This window comes from Apus apus, chromosome 27 (genome assembly GCF_020740795.1).
Source record: "Apus apus isolate bApuApu2 chromosome 27, bApuApu2.pri.cur, whole genome shotgun sequence".
NCBI classification, from domain to species: Eukaryota; Metazoa; Chordata; class Aves; order Apodiformes; family Apodidae; genus Apus; species Apus apus.
This window is the reverse complement of record NC_067308.1, coordinates 327,805-349,942: the sequence shown is the minus strand read 5'-3', so window position 1 is coordinate 349,942 and position 22,138 is coordinate 327,805. Positions and strand designations below refer to the sequence as shown.

General features: G+C 70.0%; 5 protein-coding genes across 6 annotated transcripts; 1 reads left to right on the top strand and 4 right to left on the bottom strand.

Moving 5' to 3' along the window:
• Positions 1 to 1,270: 1,270 nt before the first annotated feature.
• Positions 1,271 to 9,319, bottom strand: SEMA6C (semaphorin 6C). Its single transcript, XM_051640993.1, is given in 18 exon segments — positions 1,271 to 2,550; positions 2,552 to 2,676; positions 3,142 to 3,189; positions 3,430 to 3,485; positions 3,589 to 3,666; positions 3,979 to 4,116; positions 4,410 to 4,646; positions 4,968 to 5,123; positions 5,195 to 5,326; positions 5,843 to 6,060; positions 6,732 to 6,820; positions 7,135 to 7,257; positions 7,346 to 7,436; positions 7,672 to 7,773; positions 8,177 to 8,233; positions 8,329 to 8,386; positions 8,831 to 8,945; positions 9,027 to 9,319. Coding segments are annotated over 18 exon segments (2,697 nt in total). The 5' UTR covers positions 9,133 to 9,319; the 3' UTR covers positions 1,271 to 1,782.
• Positions 9,320 to 10,677: 1,358 nt separating this feature from the next.
• Positions 10,678 to 12,170, bottom strand: LYSMD1 (LysM domain containing 1). The gene is made up of 3 exons (XM_051641306.1): positions 11,914 to 12,170; positions 11,325 to 11,578; positions 10,678 to 11,207 (listed from the first exon to the last, which is right to left on the bottom strand). Exons 1-3 carry the CDS (start codon positions 12,061 to 12,063, stop codon positions 10,982 to 10,984), a joined length of 630 nt encoding a protein of 209 aa, XP_051497266.1. The 5' UTR covers positions 12,064 to 12,170; the 3' UTR covers positions 10,678 to 10,981.
• A 251-nt stretch (positions 12,171 to 12,421) lies between these two features.
• Positions 12,422 to 15,209, top strand: SCNM1 (sodium channel modifier 1). Of its 2 annotated transcripts, XM_051641333.1 has the most exons (8): positions 12,482 to 12,597; positions 13,112 to 13,182; positions 13,271 to 13,359; positions 13,452 to 13,547; positions 13,600 to 13,732; positions 13,813 to 13,949; positions 14,103 to 14,229; positions 14,331 to 14,522. In XM_051641333.1, the coding sequence occupies exons 1-8, from the start codon at positions 12,547 to 12,549 to the stop codon at positions 14,428 to 14,430; spliced, it is 804 nt and encodes a 267-aa protein (XP_051497293.1). In that variant the 5' UTR covers positions 12,482 to 12,546; the 3' UTR covers positions 14,431 to 14,522. The 2 variants fall into 2 exon arrangements, with proteins under 2 accessions (XP_051497292.1, XP_051497293.1); XM_051641332.1 differs by lacking the exon at positions 13,600 to 13,732 and having other exon boundaries at positions 12,422 to 12,597; positions 13,452 to 13,543; positions 14,331 to 15,209.
• TMOD4 (tropomodulin 4) lies at positions 15,176 to 19,101 on the bottom strand. The gene is made up of 10 exons (XM_051641334.1): positions 19,034 to 19,101; positions 18,240 to 18,383; positions 17,992 to 18,148; positions 17,520 to 17,642; positions 16,756 to 16,845; positions 16,380 to 16,510; positions 15,946 to 16,053; positions 15,584 to 15,727; positions 15,357 to 15,501; positions 15,176 to 15,261 (listed from the first exon to the last, which is right to left on the bottom strand). The coding sequence occupies exons 2-10, from the start codon at positions 18,360 to 18,362 to the stop codon at positions 15,239 to 15,241; spliced, it is 1,044 nt and encodes a 347-aa protein (XP_051497294.1). The 5' UTR covers positions 18,363 to 18,383; positions 19,034 to 19,101; the 3' UTR covers positions 15,176 to 15,238.
• A 441-nt stretch (positions 19,102 to 19,542) lies between these two features.
• Positions 19,543 to 21,872, bottom strand: VPS72 (vacuolar protein sorting 72 homolog). The gene is given in 7 exon segments (XM_051641365.1): positions 19,543 to 19,757; positions 19,759 to 20,065; positions 20,282 to 20,423; positions 20,544 to 20,723; positions 20,831 to 20,942; positions 21,041 to 21,193; positions 21,533 to 21,872. Coding segments are annotated over 7 exon segments (1,095 nt in total). The 5' UTR covers positions 21,650 to 21,872; the 3' UTR covers positions 19,543 to 19,673.
• Between the last annotated feature and the right edge of the window lie 266 nt (positions 21,873 to 22,138).

Sequence of the window (22,138 nt, the reverse complement as noted above, 5' to 3'; positions counted from 1 at the left end):
AAAACATCCACAATTTGGGTCTGTTTGAACTGCAAAACCTGCGTCAGAGGCTTTGAGGGAGTGTTGAAGCGACTCCAGGTGGATTCTTCTCATACCTGGAAGTGTTGAGGGATGTAGAGGGACCCTCTCGGCTCTGCCTTTGCAGTTTGTGCTCCTGATTTGTGCACAGATGCCCTGTTGTGCCTCTGCCAGCCCCAGCTCTTCCCATCCTGCTCCTGAAGAGGTTTTGCCAGAAAGTCCCTTCAGCTGGGAAACAACCTCCTCCTTCAGACGAGGAGGGGGAGGAACAAAAACCCCACGACCCACTCGGTGGAACCGCTGGTGACTGGGTTTGGTTTCTAGAGTGGGAACAAACGCAGCTGAGGCTGTTGTTGCTGCCCCGGGGGGAATCACACGGTAATTGTGTTTTTAGAAGCGTTGGGGTCTGGGCAAAACTGAGGAGAATGTGATCTCTGCCCGGTGCTTGGAAAGAATTTAAACCCCTTTGCATCCCCCGCTCTGCCCGGAGCAGAGTTGGGAGGTTTTTTTTCAGCTGAGAGCAGCAGTTTTCTGCTCGGTGCCTGGGGTCAAATACCCTCCCCCGGGCGCTGCTGCCTCGGGGCTTTTCTCCTCCCGGGACGTCCCGGTGTCACCTCCCGGTGCCCGAGTGGTGGGGTCGGGGGTTCCCTGTCCGGGGTTCCCTGTCCGGGGGTCCCTGTCCGGGGGTCCCTGTCCGGGGGTGAGCAGCTCCCCCTGGTTCCCGTGGCTCTGCTGGGGAACGCGGGTGTTTTGCCACGGAAACACAAACTTAACTCCTCTCCAGCCCTTCCCGAAGTGGGAATGAGGCCCCGGGGGCTGCGCTGAGCCTGGGGCGGGACCCCCGGGCCCCCCCTCATCCCCCCCTCCCCCCCCGGGCCGGTTCCCGCTGCCAAACCCGGATTCTGTTCCTTAATCTCTGCGTGATCAGGTTGTTTTCCCCGTGCCAGGCGGGTGTTCAGCACAAGGAATTGCCCCCCCAGGGTGGCAGGTCCCTCACAGACCCCCCCCGGGCCCCCCCGTTCCCCAGGGGGAGTGTTGGGAAATGCCCCCATTTCAACCTTTACACCTTGTGATTGGGTCGGGTTTTGTACGATCTTTCTAAATTAAAGCCCGTGTCCCCTGCCCCTGCTGCCAGCCCTGCCCCTTCGTGTCCCCTGCGGTCTCGTGTCGCTGCGGGGACACCCCAGGGGCTGGGGGCACCTTCTGTCCCTTGTCCCCCCCCTCACCCCAGACAGAGCCAGGCAGGCACCAGTGCAGGAGCCACCACATCTTTAATGGTGGGACTGAGCCCTGGCCCTACATGGTAGGACCAACCGAGCTCTGCATGAAGAGCCACCGTGTCCTGGTGTCCCCAAGGGGGGGGACGGGCCGGGACTGCAGCCAAAAGCAGCAAATAAATTAGAAAGGATTAAAAAAAAAACAAACAACAACCCAACAAACAAGCCCAGGGAGACGGGACCTTTGTCACCCTGGGCTGGGACGCGGGGACCCTCGTCACCCTGAGTGGGGACATGGGGGTGGCTCAGGCTTGTGGGGATCCTGTCACCCTGGGTGGGGAGATGGGGTGGCTGTGGGACACGGGGACCCTTGTCACCCTGGTGAGAGCCACCCTGGGGACACGGGGACCCTTGTCACCTCGTTGGAGGCCGCCCTGGGGACACGGGGACCCTTGTCACCCTGGTGAGAGCCACCCTGGGGACACGGGGACCCTTGTCACCCTGGTGAGAGCCACCCTGGGGACCCGGGGACCTTCATGCCACGGAGTCACTGAAGTGATGACCCTGCCACCCAGGGTGGGGGATGGCTCAGGTGTCCCCACCACCCCAGCAGGGGTGTCCCATGGGTGGGGGGGGTCCCCAGGGGAGGGCTCAGGGCCGCCCGGGGGCCGCTGGCAGCAGCAGGGGCTTGGGCAGCACGGGGGGCTTCACGGAGAGGGAGCGCTCCAGGGCGCCGGGCCGGGGTCCCCAGGGCGGCCCCCCGGGGGTCCCCAGGGAGTGCATGCGGGTGAGCCCCCTCCCCAGCCCGGGGGGCCTGGCCGGTGCCCCCCCCAGGGAGTGTCTCTGAGCCAGGGGCCGGCGGGGCGGGGGGGGGCTGTCGGGGGGCACGTCCAGCCGCCGGGGACCCCCATCCCGGGGGGCCGGGGGGAGGCCGGAGAACGGGGCTCCCGGCTGCACCCGGTTGGTGAAGGAGCCGGTGCCCGGGGGGGTCACGGGCCACCCGGAGCCCCCCGGCCCGTGCAGCCGCTGCAGCAGCTCCAGAGTCATCTTGGGTGGGGGTCCCGGGCCGGGGGGGCTCCGGGCAGCCCGGGGTGCCGAGATGGGTGATTTGGGGGCGCCGAGGCTCCGTCCCCCGTTCCCGGGGTGTCTTGGTGGGTGGCTGCGGGGTGGGCTCGGGGGTGGGCAGCTCCGGGGGGTCCCGCAGGGCTCCGGGCCCACCCTGGGGCGGCAGCAGGGGGTAGAGGCGGGGGACGGGCGGCTGGGCCGGGGGCCGCGGGGTGGCGGGGGGCTCCGGGGGTCCCTTGGGGCCGGGGGGGGCGGCGGCAGATGGCCACCAGCAGCCCGGTGGCCAGAGCCCCCAGGGTGAAGGCCCCCAGGACGCAGCCCACCAGCACCGGCACCGGCACCATCGCCGCAGCCCCCGGCCCGGCCTGGCGCACCCCTGTGGGAACACCCGTCGGCCACCAACCTCGTCAGGGACCCCCGAGGGTCACCCCTGGTGCCCGGGGGTCCCTCCCAGTCCTTGGAATCTCTCCCCTGTCCTTGGGGTGACCCCTGGTCCCTTGGGTGCCCCCACCCCACAGTCCCTTCATTGTGCCTTGGGTCCCTCCCAGTCTCTGGGATCTCTCCTTGGTCCTTGGGGTCCCTCTCTCCCACCTCTGGGGTCTCTCCTTGGTCCTTGGGGTCCCTCTCTCCCACCTCTGGGGTCTCTCCTTGGTCCTTGGGGTCCCTCTCTCCCACCTCTGGGGTCCCTCCCCTGTCTTTGGGGTCTCTCCTTGGTCCTTGGGGTCCCTCTCTCCCACCCTGGGGTCCCTCCTTGGTCCTTGGGGTCCCTCTCCATGTCCCTCCCCTGTCCCCAGGGTCCCTCCCAGTGGGTGTCCAGGGGGGACAGGCGGGTGGCACTGACCATGGGCCAAGTCCTCGTCTCTGTCACCGTCCCCTGCAGCTGGTGCATCTGTGAGAGCAGAGCAGGGTCAGGCCAGGCCACCCATGTCCCTTGGGGCCATCTGTCCCCCCCCTCAATGTCCTTCACATCTTCTGGTGTCACCCACATATCCCCCACTGTCACCTCAGTGGGGGATACATCCCCCCCGCCCCTCCCCCTGTGACCTCATGTCCCCAGAAATTCCCTGGTGACCCCCCATGTCCCCCTGTCCCCCGTGCCCCCCAGTGTCTCCCATGTCCCCCCCTTCACCTTGGCAGGTCCCAGTGATCCCAGTGGATCCCTCCATGTCTTGCTCGAAGCCGGTCCTGGGGCACAGGTGGGACATCACCTACTGCCCCCAGTGTCCCCACCCCGGGAGGAAGGGACCCAGGAGATGGGGGCGGGAAGGCCATGGCGGGGGGCACTTACGGGAGGTCCTCAGAGAAGGGGACGCAGCCCCCGGGGGGCAGCCAGACACAGTAGGGGTCACGGGCAGCCAGGCAGCTCCTGGGGGGACACGGGTGGCAGCGCCGGAGCCGCCCTCGCACATCCCTGTGCCCTCACACGTCCCCGTGTCCTTGCACACCCCTGTCCCCATGTGTGCCCCCATGCCCTTGTCCACACTCGTGTTCTTGCACACTCTGTGCCCTTGCACACTCCCTCCCACCCTCCTGTCCCCTTGCACACCCTGTGCCCATGCGCGCCCCCGTGTCTTTGCACGTCCCTGTGCCCTCGCACACCCGGTGCCCTCACGCCCCACGTCTGCCCCCCCTGCACACCCCACGTCGGCCCCCCCAGCCCGTTCCCCTGCCCCCTGACCTGCGGCAGGCTCCGTGGCGGGCGCAGCGGCTCAGGGGCAGCCGCACCAGGCACCCGGCGAAGGCGACGAGGAGCTCCCGGCCCGGGGGGTTCAGCTCCAGCCCCAGCACCCGGCTGGCACCGCGCGGCCCCCGGCACCTGCACCCCGCGGCACCCTCGTCACTGCGCCCCCAGATGCCCGTGAGCCCCCCAGCACCCCCCAGCACCCCGTGGGCCTCCCAAGCCCCTCAACACCCTCCAGCCCACATGGACCCCACAAATCCCCCAGCACCCCCAGCCCCATAAGCCCCCCAGCAACCCTCCCAGCACCCCATGCCCCCCTCAAGCCCCCCAGGACCACCAGCCCCGTATAACCCCCAAGTCCCCCAGCCCCACGCTGCCCATGAGCCCCCCAGCACCCCCAGCCCAGGCTCCCCCCTCCCAGCACTCACCGCCCAGGGTCATAGAGGCTGATCTCCTCCAGCAGCAGCGTCTCGGAGCCAGTGTCCCCAGCGTCCCCAGGACCCCGGCTGTCACTGGGTGCTGGGGTGCCACCAGGGTGCCGGGTGGCCCCAGGGGGTCGTGTGGCCACCAGGACCTTCAGCACCCGCCCGTCCTCGGTGCCCAGGAAGAGCACGGTCTGGTCCCCCCGCGGCCCCGCGCCCGTGTCCGCTGCCAGCTGCGTCAGCCTGTCCCCAGGGCCACCCTTGTACCCGCCGTGCACCAGACACCCTGTCCCCGAGGCCACCACCCATCCCCAAGGCCAACCTGTCCCCAGGGCCATTCATCCCAAGGCCACCCTGTCCCTGAAGCCACCCATCCTCAAAGCCACTCTATCCCCAAGGTCACCCTGTCCCCAAAGCCACCCATCCCAAAGCCACCCATCCTCAAAGCCACCCTGTCCCCAAGGCCACCCTGTCCCCAAGGCCCCCCATCCCAAGGCCCCCCATCCCAAGGCCCCCCTGTCCCCAAGGCCCCCCATCCCCAGGCCCCCGTCCCGCGGGGCGCACCGGCTGCCGGTGCGGGTGACGAGGGGCCGCCCGCCGGCGGGTGCCACGGCTCCGTGCAGCAGCGGGTGCTCCTTGGCAAAGGCCAACGTCTCGTCAGGGAAGTCCCCAGAGGTGACAAAGCCACTGGCAGGTCCCATCCCAGCACAGCACCCGGGCCTGCGGCATCACCGGCATTAGGGACCCAGGCGTCCGGGGTGGGGGACCCAGGCATCCGGGACGGGGGGTACCTGGGCTGGGGCACCCTGTCCTCGGGCACGGGGCCCCAGGTGCCGGCGGCGCCGCGGGGCTCAGCGAAGGGTCCCTCGAACGCCCGCTCCACGTCCCCCAGGTAGAAGGCACAAACAGCGGAGCCGGGGATGCTGGGGGTGGCAGGGGGTGACACCGGTGCTGGGGACACCCCTGTCCCCTCCCAGCACGGCCGGGTCGGCCTTGGCTCAGCCAGGGCCCCTCCGTGTCCCTGCTGGTCCCGACTGCGTCCCCACACCCTGTTCCCACTGTGTCTCCATGCGAGTCCGTCCCCACGTCCCCATCTCTAGTGTTTCCGTGTCCCCATCTCCTATTTCCCATGTCCCCATAGTAGAGTGTCCCCACGTCACCCTCTCCCATCCCCACTTTGTGATCTCCTGTGTCTCCATGCCCCGTGTCCCACGTCCCCATCTCCCCTGTCCCCCTGCGAGTCCATCCCCACGTCCCATCTCCAGCGTCTCCATGGCCCCACCTCCCACCTCCCGTGTCCCCACAAGTGCATTCCCATGTCCCCGACCTCCACATCCCTGCCCTCCCCCCCCGTGCCCTCTCCCTTTCCCTGCGTCCCCACATCCCCTTGGGCCACACCTGTCCCCACGTCCCCCCGTCCCCCTGTCCCCCCACCGTGCCTGTTGGGCTGGGTGCCGAAGAGGGCGAGCACAGCGGGGCGCCCGTGCAGGGCCCGGGGGGGGGTCACGGCCTCCAGGACGTCGAAGTAGAAGTCGGTGTCCCCGGGGAGGGCGCAGAGCAGCCGCACCTTCAGGAAGGACGTCCAGCGCCGCTCCAGCGCCCGCGGGGAGCCCCCCGCGTCGTTGCGGCACACCCGGGCCACCCGGGCCACCACCACCTGCAGCGCGGGGACACGGCAGGCGTGGGTGACACCCCAGGGACACCGGGACATGGGTGGGTGACACACCTGGGGACACGGGGACACGGCAGGCGTGGGTGACACACCCGCGAACATGGGCAGGCGTGGGTGACACACCCGGGGACACCGGGACATGGGCATGGGTGGGTGACACACCTGGGGACACGGGGACACGGCAGGCGTGGGTGACACACCCGGGGACATGGGCAGGCTGGCACCCATGGGTGTCAGGACACAGGGACACAGGCACATGGAGACCTGAGGGTGTCAGGACACAGGGACACGGGCACACAGGCACCCGTGGGTGCCAGGTCAAAGGGACAGAGGAACATCAGCACATGGGGACCTGCAGGTGCCAGGACAAAGGGACACAGGGACAGGGGCACACGGGCACCCCACGGGTGTCAGGACACAGGGACATCAGCACCCAGGGACCCACAGGCATCAGAACTGTCACCCGGGCAGCAGGGGACATCGGCACCCGGGGCTGGCCCCCAGGGGCAACCCCGGGCACCAGTCACCGTGGGCTGGCACCCATCAGCACCCGGCCAGACGCCCTGGGGAGGGGCGCTGGGGTGTTCCCTGGTGTCAAGGGGCAGCCGAGTGTCCCCCAGGTGCCCCCCCAGGTGTCCCCATGTCCCCACACCCACCTTGCCCAGGCTGCTGAGCTCCACTGCCACCTCCCTGAAGAAGAAGTAGACGTAGGGGCCGTAGGGCAGTGCCTGGACAAAGTGGGGTTCTGGAAGGGGCCGGGGGGGGGGTCATCAGCCCCGACTGCCACCTGTGCCCCTCCCCCACCCCTCTGCTCACCCCCTCCAGTGCCTGGGACCCCCAGACCCCAGCCCTGGTGTGTGTGTGTCTGTGTCCAGCCCCCCAACACACCCACGCCCTTCTACTGCTCCCCATCAACCCCTCCAACACCTGCCCCCTCCCCCCCATCCCATCCCATCCTCATAGACTCCCCCCAAAACCCCCTCTAAACACCCTCCCAGCCCCCAGCCTCCCCCCCCAGCCCCTTCCCAAGCCCCCCCCCCGGTCCCCCGACCCCGGTACCCTGCAGCCAGCGGGAGCTGTACTTGAGGCTGCGCAGGGGGGGCCGCCCGGGGCTCAGGCTGCGGTAAATCACCGCGTCACTGGCCTGGAAATCAGCCACGGTGGCCGAGTACAGGCTGCCGTCTGTGGGGGGACACACACACACACAGAGCGCTGGGACCCCCTCAGGTGTGTGTGTGTGTCCCCCTCCCCCAACCCCACCAGCACCCACCGACGAAGAGGGCGACGACGCTCTGCTTGGCATCGAAGGGGCACCGGGCTTGGCCGCTCAGCTCCTCGCCCTCCTGTGCCAGGCTGCTCACCTGGGGGGGGGGGACACACACACACAGGGTGCTGAGACCCCCCCCCCCACCCACTCATCACATCCCTTCTCTGCCCCCCCCAGCCCCGCTGTGGGGCTGCTGAGCACCCCCCGCACTCATCACACCTCTGGGCACTGTCCCGCTGTGCTCCCCAAGGCGGGGACTGAGACCCTCCCCCCGCAGACTCATCACCCCCCCCCCCCCCCGCAGGCGGGACCCCCCGAAGCCCCCCCACCTGGTAGGTGCGGCAGAGGGGGCTGAAGCCGTTGGTGCCGCAGACCAGGAGGGTCCCGGCGTCGCGGGGCACCAGGACACGGATGTAGTTGTGACACTCGTCCTGGGGGGGACAGGGGGGATATGGGGTGGGGGGGGCTCCATCATCCCCTCCTCTCCCTGCCCTGAGCCCCCTGTTCAGTCTGACCCTTCCATCTCCCACCCCTCCACCTTGTACCCCAGTGCCCCCCATCACCCTGCACCCCCCTCAAAGCTCCACAGCCCCCCAAACCCTGTAACCTTCCCACCCTGCACCCCCCGACCCCGCACCCCCCCCCACCCCGCACCCGTACCCCACAAACCCGTATCTCTACCCGCCCCACCCTGCACCCCCACCCCCGTTGTGCCTCTGCACATCCATCTGTACCCCCAAACCCCCAGCCCTCCTCCGTGCTCCCAACCCCCCAACACACCCCACACCCCCAAACCCCACCCCCGTACCCCCAAGCCCCCCTGTACCCCTGTACCTGCAGCCGGCCCCGCATGGCACAGTGCTCCCTGTCCCGTGTCTCCCAGGTGAGGTGCTGGGGGTGACACGGGGAGGTGGGCACAGGGACCCCCACCCCGGCCCCCCCCGTGCCCCCAGCTGCCCCCCCCGTGCCCCCAGCTGCCCCCTTACCCGCTGGGGGGTCAGTGTCCCCGCGTCCTGCCCCAGGTCGAAGGCGTAGATGTGATCCCTGGGGGGAGGGAGCGAGTGTGCAAGGGGACACGGGGGGACACGAGGGGGGGGACACGAGGGGTGGACACGAGGGGGGTGGACACGAGGGGGGGACGTGGGGACACCTGGGGGACTTGGGGGAGGGGGGGGGAAGGGGACAGGCCACACACACGTGTGTGCACAAGCATGCAGGAGTGGGGACGCATGGATAACAACGTGCAAGTGTGCACAGGTGTGCACAGGTATGCCCAGGTGTGCCAGGTACAGCCAGCAGTGCCCAGGTATACCCAGGTGTGCCCAGGTGTGCCCAGGTACGCCCAGCAGTGCCCAGGTGCACCCAGCAGTGCCCAGGTATACCCAGCAGTGCCCAGGTGTACCAGGTGCGCCCAGCAGTGCCCAGGTGTGCCCAGGTGTGCCAGGTATACCCAGCAGTGCCCAGGTGTGCCCAGGTGTGCCCGCTCACCGCGCCGCCAGCAGGAGGGTCCGGTTGAGCCGCAACATGCGCTGGAAGCCGAGCCCGAGCTGCGCGGTCAGGTTGTCCCCCCGGAGACCCCCGAAGCGGGGGTAGGCGGCGGTGGCTGCGGGGACAGGGGGGGACGTGGTGACCCCCCCCGGGCCCCCACCCAGCCCCCGGTGTCCCCCCTCGTCCCCCCGCTCACCTGCCAGCCCCACGGTGCTGCGCGGCAGCAGATCCCGAGGGAATGTCGCTACCGACCCCCCCGGGATGAGGAGGAGCAGGACGAGGGGCAGCGGGACCCCCGGCATCGCGGTGGGCGCCCGGAGGGGCTGCGGGGCTGAGGGGACCGTCCCCCGCCCCGCCCCGGGCTGCGGGGGGCTGAGCTCAGTGGGGGGAAACTGAGGCACGGGGGTGGGGGCAGCCCCGGGGATGGGGGGCGGGGGGACGGGCGCCCCCGGTGCCGCCTCCCAGTGTCCCCAGTGTCCCCGTCCAGTGTGTCCCCTGTACCCCCATCCCGGTGTCCCCTCCCAAGTGGTCCCAGCGCCCCCATTTCAGCACCCCCAGTGTCCCTGCTCCAGTGTGCCCGTCCCGATGTCCCCAGCACCGCCTCCCAGTGCTCCCAGTACCCCGGGAACTGCTACCACTAGCGCCGGGACATCGACCCCCCCCACCCCGCTCCCGGCACAACACCCCCCCCACCCGCAACACCCGCCCCCTCACAGCACCCCAAAACATCCCGAAACACCCCCCCTGCACCCTCTCAACACCCCCACAACAACACCCCCATTTACCCCCCCCCGCAACACCCCAAACCCACTCCCCCCCAACCCAACCTCTACACCCGCCCCCCCAGACCCCCCCTCCCCTTTATCCCATCACGACACCCCGCAACCCGCCCCCCCCCCCACCCCCCCCCGGCCCCTCCGCGCTCGGTACCGGCTCCGCTCCCCGAGTGGCCCCGAACGGACCCGAACGGCCCCGAGCGGCTCCGCCCCGGAACGGGCCGGGACCCGGAGCGGGGCCGGAGGCGGGACCGGGGACCCCCGTGGGACCCCCCCAGAAGGGACATAAACCCCCCCCCCGCCCCCGGCCGGAGCCGCCCTATAGATAGTCGTTAATCCCCGCTAATGAGATGATCCTCATTAGCTGCTGAGGGCTGGGCAGGGGGGGGCTGCGGGGCGGGGGGGTTTGGGGGGGGTGTTGCACGCGCTTGTGCACATAAGCGTGGGAAGTGAGCACAGCCCGGCGGAGACTGGGAGCACTGGGAGCTACTGGGAGCGCTGCCCCCCCCCCCGGTCCCACTCGGGGTCTGGTCCCCAAGTGTCCCCCGCGCTGCGGGGCGGCAGGTAAAGGGGAACCTGGGGACTTGGGGTGGCCTTGGGGGGGACCCTCGAGGCTCCGGGGGGGGGTTCTGGGGGGGGGGGGGGTCCCCAGGGTGCGGGCACAGGGTGACACCTGGTGGCACCGCGTGGCGTAGCACCCAGACCCCCCGGGTGAGGCTGGGGGGGGGGACACAGCATCCCCGAGGGGGGGTCTGCACCCCCAGGGGCATGGCTGTGTGCCCAGGGTACCCAGAGTGTCCCTGACGAGGGGGGCAGCATCCCCGGGGGAGGGGGCGACCACATCCCCAGTGGTGTGATGCTGTCCCCAGGGACCCCCCCCCCCATTCCAAGGGGAATGATCGTGTCCTGGGGGGGGGGGGGTGTTACCTGTGTCCCCAGGGCTGTGACTGTGTCCCTGGCGGGGTAATCGTGTCCCCGGGGGGTGCCCATGTCCCCGGGGGGGTTCACATGTCCCCGGGGGGGGGGTGTTTGAGTGTCCCCAAGGGGGTGTGTGTGACAAACAGGCAGAGCCAAGTGACTGCTCCATTTTATTTACGGGCTCTTGCCGTGGGGGTGACCGACCCCGTGGGGGGTCCAGGCACTGGCCGGGGGATGTGGGGGTGTGTGTGGGGGTGTCTCACCCCCCCCAGGAGAGCAAAGACAGAGAAATAAATAGAACCAGAGGAAAAACGTTGGCTGGCAAATCCTCTCCCAGTTCCTCCCAGTAACCCTGCCGGAGGGGCTGGCTCTGCACCCCAGTTCTGCGTGTCCCTGCAGCGGGGACGGGTCCCTCCAAGAAGACAGGGAGGGGTCACAGTGTGTGTGTGTGTCCCCCTCAAAATCCCTGTGGACACACTGTCCCCTGGCTGGAGCTGGGGGTGTCCCGGGGTCCCGGGGTCACAGCGTGAAGATCTCGTCCTCGGCGTCGCGCAGCGCGGCCACGCGGGGGGTCCTGGTGAGGGGCCGGGGGCCCAGGCGGGGGCCCCGGGGGGGCGGGGGGCTCCGGGGGGGGGGGGGGGTCCCTGGCGTCGGAGGTCCGGGTGCCTTCGGCCTCGGCCGTGCTGCAGGGGACGCAGGGGGTGGCACTGAGGGGTGGTCCCTCCAGCCGCCCGCCCGCCCGCCCCGCTCCCCGAGCAGCCCCCGGTTTTGCCGCGGGAGGGGGGCGGGGACGCGCTCACCCGGTGCCGCGGAGCTGCCGCGCGGCCGCCGCCGCCTTGGAGCGCCCGATCTCGGCGTCGAGCTGAGCCAGGAAATCGGTGGCCGAGAGGTCGTGGCGGGACGGGGCGGGGGGGCCCGGGGGGTCCCCCGGGGGGACGGGGCTGCCTTGGTCCTCGGGTCCCCCCGGCTGCGCCGGCGCGGGGATGAGGAGGGTGGGTTTGAGGAAGATGGTGTCCGAGGTGTAGAGGCGGTTGGCGCGTTTGATCTGCTCCATCTGTTGGGGACGGGATGGGACCGGGATGGGACCGGGAGGGGACCGGGATGGGACAGGGATGGGGACGGAATGGGGACCGGGAGGGGACAGGGATGGGGACGGGAGGGGAACGGGATGGGGACCGGGATGGGAAGAGGATAAAGGTGGGGACAGGGACAATGATGGGATGAGGATGGGGAGCAGGGTGGGACGGGGCAGGGCCACGAGAGGGTGGGAGCGGCCGCGGGGGCAGGGATGGCCCCGTGGGGACCCCGGGCTCGTCCTGCCCCAGCGATCCTGCCCCACGGCCTCCCAGCCCCCGGGACACCCCCTTCCTTCTCCTCGCGGCCTCTCACCGTCACCCCATAGCGCAGCGCCAGCCCCGGTAACGTGTCCCCGGGCTCCAGCCGGTGCTCCCGGGCGGAGGTTCCCGCTCCCGCGCTGCCCGCCATGGCGGGACGGCCCCGCTCGGCCCCGGCCCCCGCCGGCGAGGCTGGGGGGCTCATGCGAACAGCCCCGGCCCGGGGGGCCCCGGCGCTCCGGCCGCCGCTCGCGGGGCGGGCTCGGCCCGGTCACCGCCCCCGGGATCCCCCGGTGAGAGCGGGCCCGGCCAGGCTGCCCTCGCAAAGGCTTCTGGGAAGTGTAGTCCGGGACTGGGGGGGGACCCCGAGACCCCTCGGGCGGCCCCGCCCCCGCCCCCCCCCCGCTCAGAGCGGGTTCCTCCCAGGCCCCCCGGCTCCTGCCCCTCGCCGCGGCCGCTGCCCCCGGGGGGGGTCTCTGCCCCGCGCAGCCCCCCGGGGAGGGCACCCCGGAACTACAACTCCCGTCATGCCTCGGGGCCGCGGCCGCCGGCCGCACGTGGGGCCCTTCGGCCCCGCCCCCCCGCGCGCTTCCATTGGCGGGCGCTGCCGCGCGCGGCCCGCTGGGAAAAGCCGCCCGGAAGTCGGGCGGAAGGGAGGGACGTTCCCATAGCAACCGCCGCGGCCGCCATGTCGTTCAAGCGGGAGGGGGACGATCCCGGTCAGCTTGGGGTGCTGCAGGTGGGTCCCGGCCCCCCCACGGCCCTTCCCAGGGCTCCTCAGACCCTCCCCGGGTCCCCCAGGCCCGGCCTCGGCCTCTCCACACACCCCGGGTCCGCCCGCTGCCCCGGCCTGGTCCCCCCCGCGTCCCCCCAGCCCCTTCCCGCTCCTCCCTGCCCGCCGCGTCCCTCCCGCCCGCCCCCCTCCCTCCCCGCGAGCGCTCCGAGGCCCCGCGGTGCCCCCCGCCCCTGCCCCGGCTTCACCCCCATCGAGCTTCCTCTCCTCGTGCCCCAAAATGGGCCCAGGCCGCTCCCCCTCCCCCAACCCCCGGCACCCCCCCCCATCCCCGGCCTCGACACCCCATTTCCCCCCCTTGCTCCCCCAGAGAAGGGTCCTCAGGGTGCTGACGTGAGGGGGGCAGGGCTGGGGGTGACGGCTGGTTCCCTGCGGGGTGAGCTGAGGGGCAGGACCCCCCCTGGAGACCCCGGGGGACACACACACACACACCCGGGCGCTCACACCCCCCCCCCCCCAGAAAAGACGCGTCGCTGACCTGTTGGCCAATTACATCCCCGAGGACGAGGCGCTGCTGCTGCGGAGCGGGAGGTGAGCGGGACCCCCAGGGCAGCCCCCACCCCCGGCGGCGGTCTGGGGGGGGGTCCTGACAGCCCCCCTTGCCCCCCCCCCGGTGCAGGTACGCCTGCACAGTCTGTGCCCACCGCCCTGTCTTTGACACCCTGGACGTGCTGACGGTTCATCGGGCTGGCAAGAAGCACATGGGCAGTAAGTGGGGGGGCTCGTGGGGGGTGGGCTGTACCCGGGGACTGTGTGTGTCTGTGTGTCCCCCCCCCCATTTCCCCTTCGCTCCCCCCCAGGTCTGCAGCGTTTCTACGGCAGAAAACGCTCCCTCCAGGACCCCTCCCCGGGGCCCCGGCAGCAGCAGGAGGAGGAGGAGGCAGGTGCTCAGGTTGGTGGGGACGCCCTTTCCTCATCCCAGCGGACCCCCCTCCCCACCCCGGGCAGTCCCCCCACCCCTGAGCTCTGTCCCCTCTCCCAGGGCCCCCCCCCCGGCCCCCCTGCTGGCGCGGACCCGGCGCGTGGCCCGCAGCGCCCTGCTGAGCGCGGCTCCCTACAGCAGCTGCTGCCGCCGGAGCGGGTGAGGCCCGCGGGCGTGTTGGGAGGCTGCGGGGAGGGACGGGCCGGGGGACGAAGCCCTGACTCCTCCTCCCACCCCAGGGCGCCGGGAAGAGGCTCCGATGGGCCCCGGGCGGCACCGGGCGCTGCCCCGACCCCCCCGGAGCCGCCGCCGAAGGACGGAGGAGCCCGGGACGCCCCCGAGGAGCTGCTGCCGGGACAGCGCGGCGGGAGAGCGGGTAAGGATGGTATCCCCGGGCTCGTTGGGGTTGGAAGGGACGTGAAATCACCCGGTTCCGACCCCCGGGGACACCTCCCGCCACACCCCGGGCAGCGCTCCCTGCCGGTCTCGGCCCCGCGGGTCCCACCAGCTCCTCTCTCTGCCCCCCCAGACGCCCCCAAAGCGGCTCCAGCGCGGCCGCAGCGCGGGGGGAAGGGCAGAACCTCATCCCCGAACCGGGTCCGGCCCCTCAGCCCCGAGAGGCGCCGGCTGCTGGAGCGGGTCCTGCAGCTGCGGAGGTGAGTCCGGGCCGGGAGCCCCGGGAGCGGCCCCGGGATGATTCCCGGGATGGGGAGTCCCCGCTCACCCTGCCCCTCCCTCCTCCCTCTGCCCGTCCCAGCGCCGGCTGGATCCAGGATCCCTCCGGGAAGTGGCTGAAAGACGAAAACGCCGAGTTCGACTCGGACGAGGAGGAGCCGCCCGCGCTGCTGCCGGCCTGAGGCCCCTCCCTGCCCCCTTGTCCCCCGCGGGGACCGGCCCCCCCGAGTGTCCCCAGGCCCTTAATAGAGGCAGCTGGAGAGGACGGAGGTGTCTGAGCCGTTGGGGCAGCTCTGGGAGGGCTGACTTTGGGGTTGGGGGGGATCCCCAGCGTTTTCCCATCCCGGGGTGCTCGTCCTGGTGCGTGTCCCCCCCCCGAGCCAGGGCCCTGCCACCTCCCCGTGGGTTTCAGCCTGTCCCCAGCCCGTCCCCTGCTGTCTCTGGCCCAAGTCACGCTGGTTTCTCACCCTGGCAGCTGCCTGTGGGTCGTGGCCTTTCGGGGGGGGGGGCGGTGCCGGGTCCCTCCCCCTCCCCAGCAGCTGTCCCAGCGCTTTGGGAACCACCCGGCCCTGCCCCCCACCCACCTCAGCTCCCCCCCATGTTCCCTTCCAGCCTTTGGGTGCTCCCACACCTTGGTGGTCCCACTCCCAGCCCCTGGCTCTGTGCCCATCATGGGGGGTTTGCCCTGCTCCCCCCACCCCTCCTGCTGCTGTAACCCAATCCCTTGGGTATAAATACCCTGGTCCTGCTGCTTCCCAGGGGGATTCAGGCATCCAGCTGGGCCCCCATGGATTAGCTGGAGCCTAACGGGGGTCTCAAGCCCCAGGAGAGGTTGAGGGTGGTGACCCCACTGGTGTTCCCCCCCCCAGCCCATCCCTGCCATCCCAATTCCAGCCCCCCCAGACTCATCCCAGCGGATCCCGAAGCTGCGTCGCTCCCTGGGCTTTATTTGCAGCAGGAGCTGGTGGGTGCCTGGGGGGGAGGGGGGCCTTAGGTCTTCTTCTGCTTGCGACCTGGGGGCAGGGGAAAGAGGGGGACAGGTTGGTCAGGGCCGGGGGGACCCCCCAGCCTTGTTCCTGCCCCGAGGGGACGCGGGGTGGACGCTCACGGAGCTCGTTGTTGTTGGTGATGGCTCTGGCGGCGCGGGCACGAGGGCCCTGCTGGGTGAAGTGGTACCCGAAGCGGGTGACGGAGGGACACTGCTCCAGCATGGTGGCCATCTCCATCTCCACTGTGTCCCCCAGCCGCTGGCACTGCGGGCAGCCAGGCACACCAGGAGGTTGGGGACAGCCCTGTCCCCTCCCCTGGGCACCCCGCAGCTGCTTGTCCCCCTACCTGGTTGTCCACCTTGAGCTCACTGAGGGTGCAGTTCTTGTACATGGCCTTGATGATGCTCATCATGCCGGCGCTGGTGATGAAGTTGGATTCGATGTTGAGGCTCTGCAGGGTCTTGTTCTCCTCCAGCATCTCAGCCACGGCCTGCGTGTCACCTCGGGGTGTCACCTCGGGGTGTCACCTCGGGGTGTCACCCAGTGCTGGCACCCCCTCTCTGGTGCATCCTGGGCCACCAGTGCCCCAAGCAATGGTGGGAAAGCCACCGTCACCTGCTCTTGGTGCCCAGGGTGGTGTTGGGGGGCAAGAGGACCCATGTCCCCTCCCTGTCTGGGGACACGAGGGGACACGGGGTGGGGACTCACGGTGGCCACGGGGTCGTTGCTGCGGGTGGCGACCAGGCTGAGCTTCTTGACGTGGGTGTTGGTTTTCATGGCCTCGCAGATGGCCTTGAGCGTGGCGATGGGAATGTCCTGAGCAAGGGGACACAGGTGTCACCAAGGGCCTGGGGACAGCCCCGTGGCGAGCTGGGTGGCATTGAGGGGCTGGAGATGTCTCCAAGGGTACAGGGGGCATCTCTGAGAGGGTTCTGGATGTCACGCAAGGGATTAAGTGGCACCAAAGGGAGGTGAGAAGTCACCAAGAGGACACAGATGCCCCCAGATGAGGACCAGTGTCCTGGAGACACCCTGGGATAGGGACCAGCCCTGTGGGGACACCCCAGGATGGGGACTAGCATCCCAGGACCGGGACTAGCACCTTGGGGACACCTTGGGGACACTGCCACCGGGTCCCTCACCTTGATGTTGTTGAGGTTGACCTCCTCCAGAGCCGCGTCGTTGGCCTGGATCTGCCGCAGCGTCTCCTCCACGTTGGTGGGATTTGGGGGCTCATCAGGTACCGGTTTGTAGGTGTCGGGTTTCACCACGCCTGGGGTGCACACGCGTGTGCAAGGGGACACACGTGACCGGGCACGGGGGTGGGGACACAAGCGTTTGCACACGTACGTAGGGGTCACCATGGGGAATCCTGGAGTGGTTGTGTTCCCCAAATCCCCCCCCCCCCCTCCAAACAGCCCTGGGGACCCCGTGTCCCTGTGCCAGGGGGGCTCATCCTCATGTCCCCTGTTCCAGGGGGCACTTGTCCCCCTGTCCCCCTGTCCCCAAGGCACTCACTGTTGATGCCCTCCGTGTTGGTGATGTCCCCGCTGCAGATGGCGTCGTAGTACTGCTTGTTGCTCATCAGGGTGTACATGCCCAGGATGGCTGTGGGGCCAGGGGGGTCAGCAGGTGTCCCAGGACCCCCCATGTCCCCTCATGTCCCCCCGGGGGTGGCCGCAGCCCCCCCAGCCCTGCTGGGGGGCACAGGGAGCAGGTGGGCCGGGGGCCAGCGGTGAAAGCCGAGCACGGGGGCACGGAGCTGCTTTTAGCCCGGCCCTGGCGGGGACCCAGGGAGGACACACGGGTGTGACACGGGGCTGGGGCAGGTGTGTGACATGCTGGGCCCTGCAACGTGTCCCCCGGGCAACTAACTACCCTTGTGTAACACACCGGCCCCGTGCGACGTGCTCCCCCCACCCTGTGTGACCCTGTCCCCGTGTGAAGCCGCCGTGGGAGACGATGTCCCCCGTGGTGCAAGGTGACAGCCTCGTGCGAGGCCGTGCAGGGACGTGGTGGCCCCATGCAAGGCTGTGGTGTGACATGCTGGCCCTGCACAAGGCCACAGTGTGACATGGCAGCCCCGTGTGACGTTGTGGTGTGGCACGGTGGCCCCATGTGACAACGTGTTGTGACATGGTGGCCCTGTGTGAGGCCACGGTGGGACATGGCAGCCCTGTGTGATGTGACGTGGTGTGACACCGTGGTGTGGCCCTGGTGTGGCCCTGGTGTGGCCCTGGTGTGGCACTGTGGTGTGTGACACGCAGCCTCGCGGGACCCACCGGCGATGTCGCACATCTCGGCCTCGGTGGCGTTGGCCAAGGCCTCCTCCAGCTCGGGCTCCAGCGTGATCTGCTCCTCCCGGGGGATCTCCCGCGTCGGGTTCTTGGGCACGAAGGGTTTCCCTGGGGGACACGGGTCACACCTCGCACCAGCTGGTGACACCAGGGACAGGGCTGGCAGGGGCCGTGGGGTGACGCTGCCGGGGGTGGCCCTGCCAGCCCTGCCGCTGCTAGAGGGGACATGTTTCCAGGGGGTGGCATTGCTGGGGGTGGCATTGCTGGAGGTGGCCATACGGGGGGTGACATTGCAGGGGGTGGCCGTGCCCGGGGCTGGCGGGGACCCAGCTCGCCCGGGACACCCGAGCCGCTGGCCAGGACGATTCTGCCGAGCTAAATATACCCAGTGCTGCAGGGCCCCGACCCCCCTGGTCCTGCCCTGTGTCTCCCCGGGTCCCCCCCCGGGTCCCCTCACCTTTCTTCTCCCCGGTGAAGGGCACCAGGTCCTGGCGCTCGGTGGCCTCCAGCGCCTGCTTCTCCAGGTGCTGCAGCAGAGCCTCCCGGTCCAGCGGCCCCGTCGGGCTCTTCTGGGTCTGGTCCCGCTGCCGCAGCCCCGCCGGCAGCAGCACGTTCTGGGGACCCACCGTGTCACCCCCGGGGGACCCCCCAGGCTGGGTGGCACCCACCCCCCCCCCCCCACCCCACGCCCGCACCAGGACCCACCTCAGGGTCCATCTCCATCAGCTCCGTGTCCAGCTGCTCCAGCTCCTCGGCCGACAGCTCCTGCAGGATCTTGTCCTCGTCGATGTCCCGGTACTTCTCCAGCTCCTGCCGGTAGGACGTCATGGCGGGGGGCTGGGGGGTGGCCTGGGGGGGCGACGGGGGGGTGAGCAGCCAGCAGAGGCTCCCTGGAGTGGGGGGATGCCCTGTGCCATGAGGGAACCCCCCCACCATGGTGACCCCCCCCATGCCATGGTGACCCCCCTCTCTCCATGCCACAGCCTGCAGGGCCCTTTTGTGCCATGGGGTGGTATTGGGGGGCTGGGGGGCACCCCAGGGTGGGGGGGCTGGGTGGTAGAGGGACTCTTGGGGAAGCTGAGTCACAGCACTGAGATGCTCCCCAAGGCTGGGACCTGCTGTCCCCTCACCAGCCCCCCCCAGTGCTTGGGGGGCAGGTCCTGGTTCCCCCTCTCAGTGCCCCTTTGCCCCCCAGCACAGGTCCCCCCTCCCTGGGGGGGACAGCGGGAGCAAACCCTGAGGACACAAGACCCCAGAGACTGAGATGGGGTCCCCCTGCAGAACAGGGGTGACAGTTGCCCCCCAACACCCGAGGCCCCAGGGCTGGGGACACACACACATGCACTGGGTGTAGACTCCCCTGGCTGGGGGCTGTGGGGGGGGATCCTTCAGAGCAGGGACCCCCAACAGGACCCCCATGTCCCTGGGGGTGAGCTGCCCCCCTCCCCACCCCTCAGGGGACCCCTCCCCAGGGGTATCCCCCCTCCTCAGGGCCCTACCTGGCCGGGGCTGCCTGTGTGTGAGCCCCAGTGCTGAGCCAAGGGCTCCGGCCGCGCAGGGCATGAGATCAGCGTTTTATTCAGCCAGGGGAGGGGCAGGATCACGTATCCCCGGGCGTTATCGAGCCCTGCCAGCCCCACCACGGCTCCACCCCAGCCCCAGCACCGCGTGGGGGGGCTCCCTCGGGACCCACCCGCTCCCCCTCACCCCTAGGGTGCCCGGGCTGGGGGGAAGGGGGAGGCTGAACCTGTGCCCTGGAGCCCTGACCCCCTCCTGGGGACATTTCACACCTCTTCACCCTGAGGCTGCCTGGGTGACTGGGCTCCCAGGGGGTCCCCCCAGCCCCCAGGGTGGCATCTGGGGATCCCCTGGGAGCTGCAGCGCTGGGAACCAGCTGCTTGTTTATTACAGGGGCTCTTGGGAAACGAGGGGTTGCACCCCCCCTGTGTTTACTGTCAGGTCTCCTGGTGTTGTGCCGTGGGTGGGAATAAAGAGTCTGTGCCCCTGGTCGGGGGTAACTCGGGTTTATTCCTCTTTTTATATAAAAAAAAACCAAAAGAGGCAGGAAGGAGATAAATAGAAGCAACAAACCCGCTGCCTGTGGGAGCTGGGAAGAGCCCCCCCCCCCCCCAGTGCTGCTCAGCTGGGGGGGACACTCTGCTTGATGATGATCTTCTGGCGGGTGGGGCGGAGGTTGGGGTCGGGGCCGGGGGGGGGTGGCAGCCCCCAGGGCGGCGGCGGCGGCGCTGGGCAGCCCGTGGGCCGTGATGTATTTCTTGTAGGCCTCCCGGATGATCTTGAAGGCCCGGATGTTGGAGTAGGGGATGTCGGTGATGGGGTCCCGGTAGACGGCGGGTCGGTGGGTGACGGGGCAGATCTCCCGCACCGGCAGCCGCGGGGGTTTCGTTTTGGGGAAGAAACGCTCGAAAGTTTCGTCGTCGCTGAAGGAGATGAAGGTGCGGGAGCATTTCCCGGCGGGAGCTGGGGCTGGGGCTGGAGCTGCTTCAGTTTGTTGTGGGTCTTGGTCCAACCTGGAAGAGCGGCCGTCAGCACCCGGGAGACCCCAGGGGAGCTCCCACAATGGGCAGAGCTGCTTCAGAAACCCCCCCGCCCCAGGATTGGGGAGTGGGGGGCTCCAAGGTGCTGCCCAAACCCCTCATCATGGTGGAACAGAACTCAGGGAGGGATCGGGAGCTGGGGGGGTGGGAAATCCCCATGGGAACCACCTGGGGGTGATCCCAACCTACCCTTCCACGTCCACGTTCTCCTCCTTGCCCGGCTCCGGGAGCAGGGGCATGGTGACCGACCAGTACCGGATCACGGGCCCCACGCACTTCCTCTTCTTCTGGACCTGCTTCTTCTTGTCAGCTTCCAGGCGCTCGTAGTTCTCTGGGAAAGGAGGCACCAGCACAAGGGCAGGGGGCTCAGCATCTCCCCAGCCCCCTGCCCCCCTCCCCACAGGCCATTCCGGGGGGGTCCCTGCCCCCCAGGACGCGGCGCCCAGCTCACCCAGGGAGCGGAGGTTGATCTCCTCGGTGATCTTGGCCTCCTCCAGCAGCTCCTCCTGGGTCAGGGGCCGGTCGTAGTTGGGACCCCCCTTTTTTCTCTTGGACTGGACCTGCCGCTCCTGGATGCGCAGGAAGGTTTGCCGCGTGTGCTCCGTCGTCGATTGCCGCATGTGCTTCCGACCTGCGGCGGGAGGAGGGGGCTGGGGGGGCGGGCCCGGCGCCCCCGGAGCCCTCCCCGAGGGGGGCGGTGTCCGGCGCGGCCCCTCCCGCACACACACACACACTCACTGTCTCCCGCATCATCCTGCAGCTCCAAGGGGACAGATTTCACCTCTCGGGGTTTCTGGGAGGCGCCGCTGGGGACGTCGGGCTTCTTGGGGCGAAGGCTCTTGAGGGGCTCCTGCGGGACGGGGCAGGGGGGGTGAGGAGGGGAAACTCTCGGGGAGCCCAACGCGGCACGCGGGGCTGGGGAGGGGGCCCGGGGCCCGCCCCCCGCACCCGGTAGGCCTTGGTGACCAGGCGGCGGCGGCGCTTGGGCTCGGTCTCCTCCTGGTCGCTCGTCGGTTCTTCCCCCTCGTCGATGTCGAAGTCCGAGTCCACCTCGTCGTCGCTGTCCGACTGGTCCCCCCGGTACTCGTCATCGCCCGATTCCTGCGGGGACACACGGGCCGCGTCACCCCCCGGGCCGTGTCACCCCCCGTTGCTACCGGGGGGGCTGCTCCAACGCCCGGACACCCCCTGTCCCTGCACCCCAACACCCCCCCCCCCCCGGGAGGTTCCCCCATCTCCCCTCCCCAGGGACCCCCGCCACCTCGGGGCTCCCCACCCCCCTCCCGGGGACCTCCCCCCAGCCACCCCCCCGGGGGCTCCCCCAGACCCCCCTTCCGCCTCCACGCCCCCCCAGCACCGGGACGCCTCCGCCCCCCCCCCCGCTTCCGGGCCAGCAGCTCCGGGGCTGGGCTCGGCGGGCCCGGGGGGGGGTCCCCGCACCTCGGTGAAGCCGCCGTAGGTGGTCTGGTAGAACTCATCCTCCTCCTCGGCCTCCAGCAGCCCCGACAGGCGGTTCCCGGCCGTGCGGCGCGGGGCGCGCCCCTCCGCCAGGCTCATGGCGCCCGAGCGGCCGCGGCGTGCGGCGCCCCCTCCCGGCGCGGCGGGGGCACTGCGGGACCACCCCCGGCCCCCCGCCCGGGCACCGGCACCTCGCGCCCCAAGATGGGGGGGTGAGGGGGGGGAAGGTGGGAAATCGCGTCACCGCGTGACGTCACGGCAGCCCCTCGGGTTTGTTGTGGTGGCGTCACGAAACGCACGGAGAAAATACCCCCCCCCACGGTTCGGAGTAGTCGCGCCCGCAGCCTGGGTTGCGCAGGCGCACTGAGGGCAGCAGGAACAAACACCCCCCCCCCGGGCTGGATGGTGCGGCCCGGAGGGCGGGGCGGGGCTTAGAAGAAGGGGCGGAGTCAAAGGGAGTGGCTTAGAGAAGAGGGGGGGCGGTCAAACGGACGGGGCGTGGCTTAGAGAGAAGGGGCGGAGACAAGGGGAGGGGCTTAGAGAAGAGGGCGCGGTCAAAAGGACGGGGCGGGGCTTAGAGAGAAGGGG

Excerpts from the sequence above, each read along its gene's own strand:
- LYSMD1 (XM_051641306.1), bottom strand. The coding sequence starts at position 12,063 with ATGAGCCCCCCAGCCTCGCCGGCGGGGGCCGGGGCCGAGCGGGGCCGT. Across the intron at positions 11,579-11,913 it reads CGCTGCGCTATGGGGTGACG|ATGGAGCAGATCAAACGCGC; the intron begins GTGAGAGGCCGC and ends CGTCCCCAACAG. Across the intron at positions 11,208-11,324 it reads CGGCAGCTCCGCGGCACCGG|CACGGCCGAGGCCGAAGGCA; the intron begins GTGAGCGCGTCC and ends CGTCCCCTGCAG.
- TMOD4 (XM_051641334.1), bottom strand. The coding sequence starts at position 18,362 with ATGACGTCCTACCGGCAGGAGCTGGAGAAGTACCGGGACATCGACGAG. Across the intron at positions 17,643-17,991 it reads CTTCACCGGGGAGAAGAAAG|GGAAACCCTTCGTGCCCAAG; the intron begins GTGAGGGGACCC and ends CGTGTCCCCCAG. Across the intron at positions 16,054-16,379 it reads TCAACCTCAACAACATCAAG|GACATTCCCATCGCCACGCT; the intron begins GTGAGGGACCCG and ends CCCCTTGCTCAG.
- SCNM1 (XM_051641332.1), top strand. The coding sequence starts at position 12,547 with ATGTCGTTCAAGCGGGAGGGGGACGATCCCGGTCAGCTTGGGGTGCTG. Across the intron at positions 13,183-13,270 it reads CTGCTGCTGCGGAGCGGGAG|GTACGCCTGCACAGTCTGTG; the intron begins GTGAGCGGGACC and ends CCCCCGGTGCAG. Across the intron at positions 13,360-13,451 it reads TGGCAAGAAGCACATGGGCA|GTCTGCAGCGTTTCTACGGC; the intron begins GTAAGTGGGGGG and ends GCTCCCCCCCAG.